Here is a 15,845-nt window from a genome sequence, read left to right as displayed (position 1 = left end):
TCCGCATTCTAAATACTTTCCAATTATTATAACATTGTATTCTTTTTTTAAAAAAAGACTTATTTAGGGGATCCATGGGTGGCTTGGCAGTTTAGCTCCTGCCTTCCGCCCAGGTCATGATCCCGAGGTCCTGGGATCAAGTCCCACAGCAGGCTCCATGCCTAAGTTTCTCTATGTCTCATGAATAAATAGAGTCCTTAAAAAAATTATTTATTTAAGAGACAGAGAGCATGTGAGGGAGCAGGGGGCAGGGGAGAGTCAGAGCCCAACTCAGGGGTCGACCTCCTGACCCTGAGATCACAACCTGGGCCGAACGCCCAAGCCATATTCTTTTTCTTAACGAGACTTCCCCCCCCCCCCCCAGCTGCATAAGCTTCAGGTGCTATAAAAGCTGGCACCTGCCCTTGCTTCAAATGAAATCTGACTAATTTACAAACATTTCTTGAGCACCTACTCAGTATCAAAAAAGTCTAAGTATGTAAGAACATGGGAGTTTACAGGCAAGAAGCCTCCTAGTCACAGTGGGAGAAGACAGAAGTGTGTTCAATGGCGGCTAGCACCACTGAGAAAGGACAGTGGGGCTGGCAGACAGGAATCTGGGGGTGGCAGGGAGGGAGAAGGCCTCCACAGCAGGGCACCTGGGTCAGGCCTCAAGACGGTCCTGCTGCGCCCCGCAACAGCCACAGGGTCGCACAGGTCGCGCTGCTAGGAGGCCACGCCACGCCCACATCGTCTCATTTGACCCTCAGGACCCCCGTCGCGTATATCCAGGAACTCAGGCTCAGAAGGGTTAGTGACTTGCTGATGCGCACGCAGCTCTGCAAGGGGCCTCAACCCGACCCGAGTCCGCGGTGTGCGGTCTCCTCCCGCCGTAGGGCACCCTGCAAGCCAACCGGGGAGCTCTGCATCTGTCTACCTGGAGTGAACGAACCCATTACAATCCGCGGATGCTCTGGACACACAGACCTCAGAGCACGACCCAAGTGACCTCGGCTGCACAAACTTCATAGCAGGGTTTTCCGGCATGTTCACCGCCACCTCTGCGTGCGCGATGCTCACGACCCTCTGAGTGAAAGGGGCAGCTGGTCAGCTGACAAGAAAGTGGGTAAAGGAACAACAGGGACAAACTGGAAAGGCAAGGAGCAGAAAGAGAACTGTTACCGTCTGACTACCGAGGGGGGAGTGGTGACCAGAAGCCACGACGTGTGGACAGAAGGGACGATGCCCGCCTCAGTCTTCACTTTGTCAATCAGGTCCTATCCTTCCCAAAGCAGCAGGACCCTCTTACGTCCTGCTGCTCCGCTCCACTGTCCACTCAGGTTATCCTTCGGCCTGAGGACACACCGGCTAACGGTAGGTAAGCACCTGCTGTGGACCAGAGTCTGAGGAGCAGCTCACCACAGACACGGAGCCCTCGCAACAACCATGCGCCGGAGCTGAATTTTAACCCCATTTTATTGATAAGGAAGAGAGATGACTGAACGTATCGCACACACTTCCTTTTTTGGGAAACAAATTAGGACAGAAGGACGCTGAAGCCCACTCTGAAAGGACGGTCACATGCACCAACGCGCCTGCAAACTTGCGCAGTTTGGAACCTGCACGTCTGCATCCAGTCCGGAGGCCGAGTGCAAACCGCGCAGTGGGAATCTGCAATAAGGCGCGGCGGCAGCGGCACGGCAGCGGCACGGCAGCGGCACGGCCAGGGCGCGATCCTAAACGGGTCTCTCCACCTCCTCTGCTCCCGCGCGGGGCTAAGCGACCGGCCAGGTCTCCCTCTAGACTGTCAGGGAGAGGGCCAATGGCATAAGCAGCGTGAAGCGCTTCACAACCCTTCGCACACAGTTCTCTCTCGTGCAGGAACTCACACGAATTTCAAAAAACAGCAGATGCAGAAAATTAAAATCCCATTTGGTCTACAAGTAAAGGTCAGTCCACGCCGCCTACCTCGAACGTCCTGCCCCGTCTCTCTGGCAGAGAGAAAATCTGTGTTGTCCGCCCTGACGCAGTCGGCCCAAAACCAGTGCTCTACCCCGATGCCCCTGATGGTACCAAACGTCTCCACGTGGTCCAGCAGAAGCGCCCGTGGAAAGAGAAACGAAGAGAGCAAAACCAGCCTTTAAAGATTCAGCCCTGGGTTTTAAATCTTCCATCCTCTTCTCACCCTGGGTGCTGACACTATTTCCTTCAACGCATGATTAAATGTCTGTTTTCCCAGCCGTTACTGCCCAGCACGCCGGGGAGCCGCGGGGACCCATGACCTGGGGAGACCAGGGGACGTGCACTCCCTGGGCCATGCTCTGGACGCCTCCCCCAGGCCTTAGCCCCATTCCGAGACCTCAGTGCCCTAAAAACACTGACACCTAACGTCTAGTTCCCACCTGTAAGACACGCCGTGAGGCTGGGGCCACAGCCAGCCCCAGCTTCCACCTGTGGCTCTGCCAGGGCTGACCCTCCTCTCCCCCCCCCTTACTCCAGACGCCCCAACGGACCCTCCCCTGCACCCCGGCCCCTCGCCACCCCTGCCCCGGCTGCCCCCCCACCTCAGGGCCGACTCTCCCCTGCACCCTGCCCCCCTCCCCGGATGCCACCCCCACTCTCCCTGGCCACCTCAAGGGCCCACCCTCTCCCACTCCCCCTCCCCCACCCTCCCCCACTCCCCCCTCCCGTGCTGACCCTCCCTGCTCCCCCTTACCCCCTCCCCCACCCTCCCCTACTCCCTCCTCCCCTCCCCTGCTCCCCCCTCGCTGACCCTCCCCTACTCCCCATCCCCCCCGCCGACCCTCCAAGGCCTCCGCGCAGGATCCCGCCCGCCCCGGGCCTCCACGCGGCCGCCGGCTCCGCAGCCCCGGGCCCTCCTCGCACGGGGCCCGCCGACCGCAAGGCCTCCGGAGCCGGGCCCGGAATCCGCCGGGGTCCGCGTCCCGAGCCCCCGCCCCGCCGCCCCGCCGCCCCGCCCGCGCCCGCGCCCGCGTCCTCACCCGCCGGCCCGGCCCTCGCCGTCGCGCCGCGGCCTCCGGGTCCCGCCCGCTCCGCCGCTCCCCGCCGCGCCCGACTGCCCGCGGCCGCCTCCGCGCCTGGCCCCGCCCCGCGCCGCGCGCCCCGCCTGGCCCCGCCCCCGCCCCCGCGGACGCGCCTCCGATTGGCCGGCGGACCTCCGGGCGGGGCCGCCACGGCACGCGGGGCTCTGATTGGCCGGCGGACGGCGCGGGGCGGGGCGAGGGGCCTCGGCGGAGTCGAATGCAAACCGGCCAGGCTCGCCTCGCGGGGCGGAGCCCAGTCCTGGGGGCGGGGCCTCGGCTCCTCCCTCCGCCTCCGCCCAGCCCCCTCCCCCGAGCGCTCCCCGGGCCGCCCGGCGCGGCCTCGGCCACCGACGCCCCAACCAGGCCCCGCGGAGGCCCCGGGGAGGCCCGGAGGAGGCGGTGCCGCGGTGGAGGGTGGAGACCGGCCCCTGGGGGGGTCGCCCTTTAGCTCTCGACTCCTGGGCCCCCAGGCCCGCGACCACCGGGAGCACACACCCCTTCCTCCAAGGACTCAGCGAACTCCTACACATCCTTCAAGACCCTTCTCAACTTGCCCTCAGGGCCAGATCTGGAGGTCGGAGAACTGGCGGTCCCCAGGCACAAGGGGACCGGGGCTCAGCTCCACCTCCAGTCCCCTTGTCCCCCACCACTCCCTTGAGACCCTTCCTCTGACTGGCCCCCAGCCCCATGAGCCCACAGGGCTGTCCTGCTGCCCCCAGGGGGGCACACACACGTCTCCGGGCTGGACCCCGCCCCCCAAAGGTGTGCAGGGCTGCTGGGGGCGAGGAGAGCCCCATCAGCGGGGAGGGACTCCCTGGAGGCTGCAGGGCCCCCACTGGCACCGAACAGGAGAGTACAGGCTGGGAGGCCAGAGAGGGTGGTTCAGGAAGCACGGCAGGGGCAGCCAAAGGGCCACCCAGCCACGGAGACCAGGCTAGCGGTCCAAGCGTTCAGCATGTCCCCTCCTAAGTCCTAGAGCGCTCACATCCCTCTCTTCTTAGAAGTGATGTCCTAGATCTTTTCCAGGCAATAGGTGCAGCTATTCCTACATCTATTCCAGTCGTTTATGCTTCTAGGTGTTGAGTAGTTACTGCTACGGTGAACAAGATCCCTCTTCCCGCTCCATTCTCTAATTTGTGAGTAGACATCACTGAACTCTGACTAGTGCTAATTTTTAGCACACGTCTCACTTTAAGTAGACGGTCAGATCCCCGCATCTCTCCCTAGGCTTTATGGCTCTCTTCTGAGCTGGGATCGCCAATGCAAAGTTGGGTACTGAGGTTATTGGTGCAAATAATTCTTCCTGATTTCATGCACAGTTGTTCTGCAGGGCTTTGAACCTTTCCCAGAAGATTTCACACCCTCATAAAGAACCACCAACTATCCACTTAATAGCCAAACAATAGTGCTTTATTGATAAAAGGTTAGTTTCAGTGAATACAAAATCGTCGTGTAAAGTAAGTTTTCAAAATACATTTCTATAAGTAAAGATGATCTCTTAGTAAAAGCAATTATCAGTAAAAGTATTTATTTAGATTTGGGCAGCAAAACAAAGGGGGATTTAGAAGTGAGACAGTGTGGGTCCACCCACCCCTGCACTACACTTACCAGGTGGCAGCTGGCCTTAGTAGTTTTACTCAAACACACACAGGGCCTTTTACGAGTGTACTTAAAGGCAAAATAACCCAACAACTGGCTTTGTACGGAGGTGCCCTAACGTCAGCGAACACTTCCTCCTGTTAGAACTTTGTACACCTGTGCCTAAGCCTAAGGCTGGTGCAACAGTGAGAAGACGAAGTTCCTGGGACACCTGATTGCTGTCTGTAGCCCACCTCCGTGACAAACGTTTCGACCATGTCACTTTATTTTGTCTGACTCAAACAAAAACCCTTCCCATCCTCGGGGGGAGACAGGGTGTTTTCTGCATCTCTATTCCTCCTGTTAGAGCAAACTGAAAACACCGCCAGCACCTGCTCCCTTCAGCTCTCCTTTCACCCATCACTTTCTGGGGACCAGTTTCCCATTGTCAGTATAAATGCTGAAAATAACAAGCCCTGGGGCCTCAGTGCCCCTTGGACGGAAGGGGAGGGCCAAGGGCACAGAGCACAGAAGACAGGTCTGATGGGTGGCGTCTAAGCAGTTGGACCATGGGGCAGATTTGAAAGGTCTCTTAGTTTCACCTGGCAGATGGGCAGGTTTGTAGGACATATAGGGAAGGACACGACAATGGCTAAAAACGGACAACAGTTTCCATATAAAATGATCGCTATTTGCCTCCTTTCAGAAAACTATTAAAAATTTTAAAGAACCAGTTAAAGGAAAGCCAAATCAGGAAAACCTGGTTGGCATTCAGGCATCATGGGGCCATGAGCCTCAGGCCAGGTCTGGGTTCAGAGGGCTTTCCACCAAGGACCCCGACGCTCACGGCTCAGGAAGATCTCGTACACCTGTAGTTACAGAAAGCACATCAGAGTGCTGTAAAAAAGCATAAAAAAGCTGGTTTCTAAATTTTCCTTAAAAAAGTAATTTTTCATGTTAGTTGAGTAAAAATCATCTATTGGCGCTCTCTGTATGGGTAAGAACGTTGTAACATGAAAACTGGAGTTCACAGACTCTTGCTGTCCACGGCGGAGTATAACCAGCATCAGTGGGGAACGCGACAAAACGTGGTTTGTGGCAGGTTCTCTGCAGAGCAGTTTAAAAAATGACCTAGCATCAGAATCCAGAGACCTCTTAAATTTTGAAGCAAACCGCCTGTTTTTAAAAGAGCTATTTTAGTATACACATATTAGATAATTCTGTTGTTTTACTTGGTAAAAAAAGTAAGTGTGCAGGAGTTAACAGTATTGGATTATAGCAGCAAAACTGGTTTCAGATGTTGTGCTCAAAGCAAAGCAAAGCAAGAGAGAATCTCCATGTTGGTGACCTGGTAAGTAAATGCCCTGCAGATGCCAGCTCACCTCTCTCTATCACTGGGGCCACATCACTAGCACCCAGGCACATGCTGGCTAAATCTGAATGTTCTAGAAATGAAATCAAGAGTGCTCCTCGACAATTATTCAGTTAGGCCAGCCAAATCAAAGAAATTCAATGTTAATTATACATACGGACTGATCCTGGAAATCAGTTCCAACATCAGTGGTTAGTTAAGGTGGAAGAAAAATGAAAATGGAAGGTTCACCTCACAAAATATAAAGTATAACAAAGCAATGAAATAGAAATGTTAAAAGTACTTCATACAAAACACATAGAAAGTTTAAAAAAAACTAAATTCTCAGGCACAGGTACTGTAAAATGTGGATGGGCACCCCCCCTCCAATGATCGCTCGGAAACACGCAGTCGTGATACTCATGCGGAATGTTCTCTGTATCTTCTGTATCTTGCAAAGCGTCTTCTGGAAAAGCAAAACACAACATAGTTCAATGGAAGTGGTGCAACAATGCTCACTGCTAAGACCATTAACATCAGTGTTCTCTGTATTAACGAAGGGCAAACACAGAGCAGAGGGTTGGCTCCTGTGACCAGAATTATTAAAATCTAAAAGTCATTTATGAGGCTCTTGGGAACCAGAGTACCAGCAAATTGCAGAGTATGCAAAAAAATAACTTCATTGTATCTACCTAAAGTGGAATCTTCATAATTTCAGGGTTGAAGTTTTCAAAAGAGAAGCAGTGAGATCAGAGAAAATGAGCAAACATCTGTCACTCCCTCCTGCCTCAAAGGAGCCCCACTGCTCAGGAGTCCCTGTCTCTTTCTAATTCACCAGCCTTTCCCTGCCAGGCGCCTAATCTGCTCCTGCAGAATCAGCCTCATGGGCAGGATCAGCCTCATGGGGTCAGGAGGTACTGACATTTCACCAGTTATACGAGTACAGGCAAATAATTTCACACCCTGACACACCATAGCGTCATTAGTGCTGTGTGGACTCAGCACACAATCATCAGGACTGCTCTAAGGTGTTCACATGATGCTGAAAGTAAACCATGAACACTAGCCTGGGTAGGAGGTTATGTGGACACTTCCGTTCCAGTAACTACTGGTGACACGGAACGTATGTATTTGAAACCTTTCCCCATAAGCCACAAGGGCAGGGGCTTTGTTTGGGCGGCCAACGCTCCCAGCACAGCCCTGCAGATCCTTCCTCTACCCTCGTGTGTCTGTATGGTGCACTCCTGACAGATGCTCCAGCCTCCTTACCCTCTGTCTCCTCGATCCTGCCCTGTGGCAGCTAAGCCCCAGCTCACTCATGTCCCCATGCCACCTTCCTCCTTTTACAAACATTCTCCTGCCTTTAGGACCAGGCCCCCGCCTGTAGTGGGCTCTGCACCTGCACCCCCAGCTCCCCGGCCCCAGATCTGTGCCTGTGGCCAGTACCGCCTTGGTCTGCCTAGCCCCAAGCGACTCTCTTCCACACAGAGCCATGGGCCTCTGCCCCAGCCCCATGTAGCTGCTTCCTCTTCTGGGAGATGGTGACAGCAGTCACCTAGGGGGCTCTGAATGCACACCTGTCCACAGGACAGAGGGAAGTAGACATTGCTCTTTTCCTGGTCCCAGGTCTCTGGTGTCTGCAGATTCCCTTCAAACAAGAGGGCCTGTGCACACCAGGCCAGACATCTCCATGATCCACTGACTGTGGAGGGGACAAGCACAGCTGTGGCGAACTGGTGGGAAGTCAGCAGTCCCCTTGAGGTCCCTGGCCCATCTTTGGTCTGCATAACCCGTTTTAAATAACACTTGCAAAATTCTCTCAATTGCATGACTAATAAATTTAATTTGTCTTCATTAATCGTACTTGTAAGCTCAGGGAAAAAAAGAAAGTCTTTACTAGACAGGCAGAGCTGAGAAGCTTCAATTTTATAAATGCCCAGTCTCCTTAAATGCTAGTGATAGATAGTGATAGAGTTAAAGAGCTTCAAAATGTAAGATGTTAGACTGAAGGAAGTGCCTGTCGTGACGTTACGCTGGGGCGTCTATGAGCACCCTGCCTCCTAGGCCTTACCGTTATCTTACACGTGGTGCCCGTGGACCCCACCGTCAGCATCCCCACCCTGCATCTGCAGCTGCATCTGAGCCTGCATCCTTGCGATCATCTCTTGCATGCGGCGGAGCTGTGGGCACAGGACACAGGGACACGTTACTGGGTCTCTTTCTGGGTGTTCTTTGAGTCCCAAAACTTCCATACTTTCCCAAAACATGACAAAGAGTTAACACACAAAGAACTCCTACGAATCAGTAAAAGAACAAATAGAAAAACTAAGCAAATGATAAAATACAATTCAAATAAGAAACAGAAATTACCAACAAACAGAAGAATTAGGAAAGAGAATAGGAGATGCTGTTTAGCCTAAAAGGTGGGAAAGAGGCTGCCACTCCCTGGTGGGGAGGGGGCCTGGGGCTTCTCCACGAGGCAGCAAGGCCCCCGCTGTTCCACATGGTGGATGCACCTCCTCTGCTACCCTCTTCAGTTTTCATCACTACAGTTTCCACTCGTTTGGAACAGCCTCCAGGCACACGTTATAAAAAATACTGACCTCAATTTTCTTCAAATAACTTTGTGGTCATGCTTTTTTAACATTTAAGTACTTTAATCCATATTGAATTAATTTGTCCGAAGAAGTGAGTTTTATTTTTGTTTCTAAAAGACTGGCCTATTTGAGGATTTCCCAGATATGCTTGGATTCCTCAGCTCTAACAGACCCCAATGCCACCTCTACCAGATGCTTTTCCATATTTCGGACCCACTTTTGGACGTGGATTTTATCAGCCCGTCATGCTTGTGCCACACTCTGGATTTCTTTTTTTAAAGATTTTATTTATTTATTCATGAGAAACATAGAGAGAGAGGCAGAAGCAGGCCCCTCGCAGGGAGATCAATGCGGGACTCGATCCCAGGACCCAGGACCATGCCCTGAGCCAGATCTCAACCACTGAGCCACCCAGGCGCCCCACACCCTCTGGATTTCTATGAGCTAACCCTCACTCTCCCCTAGAAGAACTTTGCAAACCAGACCACTGTGCAGGAATGGAATTCAGTTCAGAGGGAACTGTGAGCTCTGCAATTAAATTCTTGCCTACAGTCATGTGTCCATTTGCATTTTGAAAATTGTTTTCAGTAGGGTTTTCTAGTTTCTTCTCCATATAAGTCCCACACATTTCTTAAATTTTTATTAATGAATGTAAATGGCAGTTTCTTCGTTTATATTTTCCAATTCATGATTGTCTATGTATGGGAAAACGACCGTATTTTGAATACTTTACTAAATTAGTAAATTCACTAGACTTCTAGGACTAACATCACTAAATGTGCACTAGCCCAAGTTCTTCCCACTAAATGGCTGGACAGCAAATGGTAATACATGGAAAGCAATATCCATACTATACACAGTATATACAAAATAAAATAGATTCTGAGTAATATATTTCTTAAAAATATAAGAAAGGAAAACTGTAATGCTCTGTGCACGTACACCACCAATATGCCTCTCTACCTACCTCTGCTTCCTTCTCCAGCAGGATCTGATCTTTATTCATGTCCTCATTTTCTACTTTTCTAGAAGTTAAAAGGAATTACAATTACAATATTGTAACAAATTTAGGTGGTTATTTCTGATGACAAATATCCAAAGTAAAACTGGACTTCACATTTCTGAGAAAAATATTTAAAATTACATATCTATCACTTTTCGGATTAACATGAATAAATAAGAAAGAAAGATGAAAAAAAGCACATCACAAGATGGTGAATTTGAGAAACTTCTCTAACTCCAAACGGGGACTGACACTCTCGTCTTCACTTACTGGAGGAGTAGCAGCTGCCATCAGGAAAACACTGTTTTAATTTAAGTCCTTCTTAATGGACACAGGCTGTGACGAGCACACTTGAACAAGGAGCAGGGCCTGAGCGTCCAGGCTGAGGAGGCCGCTGAGCAGTGAGGACACAGCTCTTCATGAGCGCATGCTTTGCTTCCTCATCGGCCTCTAAAACCTTACTTAATATCTGGTCCCCAAGTAAACAACACAATAAAGCAAGCCTTAACGTTCCCCCGTATATATACACAAATCCACCAGACTTCAAAAATGTGAGTATTGTAACACACTGTAGTACAGCCAGGCCCCTTGTGTGTGGTTTCAGGGACCTGTGCTCGGCCGTGGTCCGAAGGCACATGATCCTCCTGAAGTGCCGCCAGAAGGTCAGCAGGAACCGCGCTCTGCATCACAGTGCCTACGTCACTGCCCTCACTTCACCTCACCATGTGGGCATTCTAACATCTCACATCATCACAGGAAGAGGGGTGAATGCAGGGCAAGAAGAGATTTTGAGAGAGACAGACCACAATCACGTGACTCTGATTATACTCTATCGCTGTAACTGTTTCCTTTTATTATTGCTGTTAACCCCTTACCTGTTCCTGATTTATAAATGCAACTTTATTGGAGACATGTATATACAGGAAATGGGTGTGTGTGTGTGTGTGTATAAAGTTGGACACCCTCGCCTCTTCCAAGCCACCCACTGAGGGTCACTCCTCGGAGCACTCCTGTGGATCAGGTGTGTGGAATCAACTGCTGTACAGAAAATTCTTGCTATAAATGATGCAGGAGGTCACTTATCTGATCCCTAAGCTAAGCAGAGATGTGGTGTGATCAGACATAAATCAGGTCACAAAACACAGATCTCAAATAAAACCTGTAAGATGGTGACGGAGGAAAGGCAAGGGCAGCAGGGTGCATCCGTGCTGACCAGAGAGCTGCATTTCTTTCTTCTTTCTTTTTTTCTTTCTTTTTCTTTCCTTCCTTCCTCTCTCTCTCTCTCTTTTCTTCTTTCTTTCTTTTTCTTTCTTCTTTCTTTCTCTCTCTCTCTCTCTTTCTTCTTCTTTCCTCCCTTCCTCCCTTCCCTTCCCCTTCCTTCCTTCCTTTTCTTTTCTTTCTCTCTTTCTTTCTTTCTCTTTTTTTTTTTTTTGAGACCTGCATTTCTTAATGCCAGGTAAGTCTGTCCTCATTTAGACAGAGCGATGCGCTTGAGACCAGTCTCTGGTCTTTACACCTAGGGCTGTTCTCTGCATGCAGATGGTCAAAGCTACGTTCAACAGGTTAAAAAAAGCACGACACAATTACATTAGCAGCAAGTACCTGGTAACAGCTTCTGAGTAGGAAACCAAATCATGTGGCTTACAGTCAAGAAGGGCCAGTAGGACAGGAAGAAGGAGGGACAGTGTGGCTCTGTGACACAACACGGACAGAGGGGGACTGCACGAGGTGGGGGCAACAACCTGCCGCCTCTCTTGAGCCTCTCAGAACGGAAGTTTTCGTAGTGAAGGTCCTGGGTCACCTCCTGGAGATCCTGCATGTGGGTGCTGAAAGACAGAAGGGCACGGCAAGGCCAGCTGTGTGTGGGAGCCTCTGCAGGGAGAAGCACCAGTACCCCCAACCCTACCCGAGACCTGCGCAATTGTCCACAAAGTTGCTGGAGTTTCAGCTACAGGGCTGAAGCTGTGCAGCCGTCTGTCTCCTCCCTCCCACAGCCAACAAGCAGAAGCCCAGCCCACAGCACCAGGCACTGCCAAGCTCCGCATGAGGCCGTCACCAGTGCACAGAGGTACAGATTTCAGCGGGTCCTTTTAGGTAAACAATGTCTGTTTTAGGTAAACGAGAACATACTTTTCTCAGAGAGCTTATGAAAAACATGCAATTTAAATACTCTTGACTTCTCAAGATGAAAGAATTGAGTAGTTTAAGCCATGGAAAAGACCATCAAAGTATTAATATTTTGGATAAACTAGAAATAGCACTTTGAATCTTCTAATCATATCAGAAAACATTCCTAATTTTCTTGGCTCAGCTTTTTCAAATACTTAAATAGCCAAGAATGAGTACAGATAACACATTCCTGTTTGCTCAGAATGTAGGGAAATGGAGTGATGGCTGAGGGCTGGTGTGCTGTCCCCCACCCTAAGAAACACCACGCACAGGAGGGGCTCCATCTGTACCTCCGAGACAGCAGCGGGACCATAAGGACCCATCCCTAGGCTCCTGTGAGGTGAAGGAATTCTATTTGATAAAGCTTAGTTAATTGTAGCTCCTGTGCTTTCTGTTCACTAAAAATTGCTAAACTAAGACATACACTTCAATTAGCTTATACATCAACTTTTAGTTACTCAAAATTTACCTAGATTGTCCATTCTTTGATGGATTAAAGGGCTTTTAGGTTTTAGCAATACCCTTTCTTCTAGCCTCCTGATTAAAGAATAACAGCAACTGCACTTATGTCACTAAATATGAACTTTACTTTTTAGAGGAAAACGTGGGTTTCTGCAGTGAGGTCTGTTGCAGGTGCTAAGAATGCACTGAAGAACGTCAGCGCAGCCCAGGGCAGACCTGGAGCGGTAGCGTGTTTCAGCCGGGAGTGCAGAAGCTGCCCTGCAGCCAGCCTGAACACCTGCCCCCAGAGCAGGAGGCGTCCCATGTTTGGTGCGGCCGTTCCACAGTTTAGACCCGGTCTATGTTCAGTGTCAAGAGAGCTGGGAGACTGGGGAGGAGGGTGTGCTAACCTCGTGAGGGACAGGCGGATTCAGCAATGTAAGTCACCGAGAGCCCCCGGGAGGGTCCCCGCGGGGAGGGCCCGCCTCAACGGGCTGCAGCAGCCCTGCTATGCAAGTACCACGGCACTGGCAGCTGTCCTGAGGCTGGGCACACCCTGCTGTCCGAAAGCTCTGCTCTTGGCGCCAGGCTCCCCGACAGGAATGCACGGGGGTCTTACATGAGCATTGTCCGCAGCTTCAGGAAGTCGTTGTGCTCCGGGTTCTCCACCTCCACAACACCCCACGGGTACAGGCGGCCTCTGACCTTCTTGCCCTTGGCTTCAATCAGCTGATTGGATCCAACCACAGAGAACGGTATACTGGCCTAGAAAGAGACACACAAGGTAGAGAGGCTCCACACAAGGAACTCGACTTTCGCTGTGAACACGAGAACCCAGGCACAGACTGTGTGCACTGCTGCGTACTACGTGCCTCCCTGGAAAGCTAACGGTATCGAACATTTTATTAAGAAGTAACAGGTATTTTTTGCATGGAAACAAGGATATGAAAGCAAATTAAACATGTAATACGATTTCTAAACCTTAGGGGACAGCTATGTCCAAATATATTTTTAGCAAAAATACGATTGTAACTGAACCTACCAGATGATCTCTCAAAGGCCAGCCTTCCAAGATGGGACCTTTGCCAACTCTTTCTACGGTGCTGATGACAGCAACAGGTGACTGGTGCTGGGTACCCGGCGACTGCTCTTACCTTGAGAAGTCTGGTTTGCTCTTTAAAGTCCTCATCTTCATCTGATTCTGCATCAGGTAAGTGGTAGATTTTGATGTTATGTTCTTCAATTTCATCCAGAATCTGAAAGAATGACAAACCAGGAGCAACCTTACCAAACCACATGATATTTCAATCAAACCCAACTATTAAAAATATATCAGAATTATCCAAATGTCAATACAGAATGAAATTGATTACTGATTTTCAAATAATTTTAGAAACTATTAGAGAAGTATTTATGCTTGCATCGAGGGGTCCACTGTCCAGAGTAAACAGCAGTGCACCACCTTTCACGTATAACGTGGCAGATGAACAACTCCAGGAGCGCCACTGAGAAAGCACACCACAAGCAGCCTCGGAACACCACATGCCAGATGCTGCAGGCGCCAGGAGAGCCACAAGCATCACCCGAGGAGTCAGGCATCTTCCAAGGACTGAGGAGGGAGAGGTACTTGGGGACCAATGCTGTTGAGGCTCAGAGGAGAGGACACCCAGAGTATGTTTCAGGAATAAGAAATAAAGGATGGCTAGAAAGTGAGCCTTCCAGCTGGGTAAGACGGAGGGACACCTGGAGTTACCAAGGGGAGCGTTCTCTGAACGCCAGGCTGGGCTCTGGGTTTTATTCAATAGGCAAAAGGTGTCAGCAGTAGAGCCACACGCTCCAACTAACCAGGTACGAGAGTAACCCAAAATCTGGGCTCAAACTGAAGGAAGCAGTGGTGCAGCAGCTGTGCCCAGCCCCCAAGCACCCTCCGCACTGGGCACTCCAGCAGGTACAGGCAGGCTGGGGCTCCACGTCCTCTGCGGGGTCCTGGACCCCAAGGACATACCCCACGTCAGCACAAATATCCCTGCTTTAAACCCTCATCTGGCAATGGTTCTTCCTAATGGGAACTCTCAGGCCTTCATGATCAAGGATGTCAGACTTAACATGCTGTGGGCACTAATCCGGGATTCATGAAGAGGTCCTTCTCCCTCTTCCTAATATCCCTTACCTTCCAACCTGACCATGTCCTCTCAACATTCCCATTCACAGCGGAGGCTAGGAGCCATCTCACCCGTGGGGAAGTTAGGCAGTAAAGCAGGAACCTGCTGCATCTCTTTCCCTTTCCGGCCCGTTACCCATCCCTGCTAGCCACATTTCCTCCACTCTGGCCCCATGTGCAGGGCTTACATTGAGGATGAGAATCGAGCTGAGAATGAGTCATATATAGGCTACTTTGAATTGGAAAAGAAGAAAAACAAAGTGATGAATCAAAACAACCACACATTTCTTTGGGCGACGGCACCAAAGATGGGCCCAGGTAAGGAGCCAGAGAAGCTGGGAGACAAGCTCAGGAGTGGGGAAGAGGAGACACTTGTTTACACACAGAATTCACATGCAAAAGAAGATTATCAGAGGGATAGAAGAAGCCACAGGAGTTGATATGATCAAAACAAGAACAAGTATGCTGACATTCAGGGGCTAGGCAGACAAGTGATACAACAGGCAGAAAGACAAGTCTTCCAAAAGTACAGCAAACCCCACTGCTGACGCCTGAGGTTGGTGGAGGGCCTGCTGCCTAAGCCCCAGAGAGGACAGCTGCTGCTGGACAAGGAGTCAGAGATGAAGGAGAGGGCAGGAAATGACGCCAGGAAGCATAGGACCAAAGCGGATCTGCCAGAGGTTCAGATTAGGGAGTGGGGGTATACAGGAGGCACAGGGGAGAAACCAGATAACGAGACGGGAGGAAGAGGAAAGAGGCCCAAGATGAACGTGGCAAGGGCAACACAGTTCAACTCAATTCATCTCAGACTGTGAGTTCCAGACACAGGATTAGAGATGAGCGTACAAAACCTTCTGGCTCTGACCCCAGCTCCCCTGCCTTTCTGAAACCCAGCGTAGAGTTCCCGTAAGTGGGCTTTACTAAAATACGTCCTGTCAAGCACAAACATGTCCAAGCTTTCGGGGGCTCTCCCAAAGGCCTGGGTATCTCCTAAAAGGCTGGCAGGCACTGAGACAACAGGGGAAAAGGCTGAGAAACATGCATGCATAGAACTGAAGAACTCGGGATCCCTGGGTGGCGCAGCGGTTTGGCGCCTGCCTTTGGCCCAGGGCGCGATCCTGGAGACCCGGGATCGAGTCCCACGTCGGGCTCCCGGTGCATGGAGCCTGCTTCTCCCTCTGCCTGTGTCTCTGCCTCTCTCTCTCTCTCTACTATCATAAATAAATATTAAAAAAAAAAAAAAAAAAAGAACTGAAGAACTCTACCAGGACAGGAGACATCAAGGACAATGTGGAAACGTGAAAATCAAAACTAGGTCTAAAAACATAATGCCCGGGCAGCCCCGGTGGCTCAGCGGTTTAGCACCGCCTTCAGCCCAGGGCGTGATCCTGGAGACCCGGGATCGAGTCCCACATTGGGCTCCCTGCAAGGAGCCTGCTTCTCCCTCTGCCTATGTCTTTACCCCTGCCCCCCCACCCCGTCTCTCATGGGTGAATAAATAAAATCTTAAAAAAACAAAACA

At 50.9% G+C, this 15,845-nt stretch overlaps 2 protein-coding genes across 9 annotated transcripts in view; both read right to left on the bottom strand.

Annotated features, from left to right (window-relative positions):
* Positions 1-3,078, bottom strand: part of FARP2 (FERM, ARH/RhoGEF and pleckstrin domain protein 2) — a 93,807-nt gene extending 90,729 nt beyond the window's left edge. For 5 of the 7 annotated variants that reach the window (XM_049101384.1, XM_049101389.1, XM_049101388.1 and 2 more), the window contains exon 1: positions 2,982-3,070. The gene's annotated coding sequence lies outside the window, so the exon portion shown is untranslated. Of the gene's footprint in view, positions 1-1,947; positions 2,436-2,981 lie in introns of those variants that run through there. The other 2 variants (XM_049101386.1, XM_049101385.1) reach the window with 2 other exon arrangements.
* Positions 3,079-4,415: 1,337 nt separating this feature from the next.
* SEPTIN2 (septin 2) overlaps positions 4,416-15,845 on the bottom strand; it is a 33,989-nt gene continuing 22,559 nt past the window's right edge. For both annotated transcript variants that reach the window (XM_025463759.3, XM_025463760.3), the window contains exons 8-13: positions 13,317-13,418; positions 12,782-12,927; positions 11,295-11,378; positions 9,517-9,574; positions 8,024-8,132; positions 4,416-6,418 (exon numbers count right to left, since the gene is read on the bottom strand). In XM_025463759.3, the coding sequence (XP_025319544.1) occupies positions 8,031-8,132; positions 9,517-9,574; positions 11,295-11,378; positions 12,782-12,927; positions 13,317-13,418 (492 nt within the window). In that variant the 3' untranslated portion in view covers positions 4,416-6,418; positions 8,024-8,030. The remainder of the gene's footprint in view (positions 6,419-8,023; positions 8,133-9,516; positions 9,575-11,294; positions 11,379-12,781; positions 12,928-13,316; positions 13,419-15,845) is intronic.

This window comes from Canis lupus, chromosome 25 (assembly GCF_003254725.2).
Source record: "Canis lupus dingo isolate Sandy chromosome 25, ASM325472v2, whole genome shotgun sequence".
Taxonomy (NCBI): Eukaryota; Metazoa; Chordata; class Mammalia; order Carnivora; family Canidae; genus Canis; species Canis lupus.
This window is presented reverse-complemented; position numbering and strand designations above follow the sequence as displayed.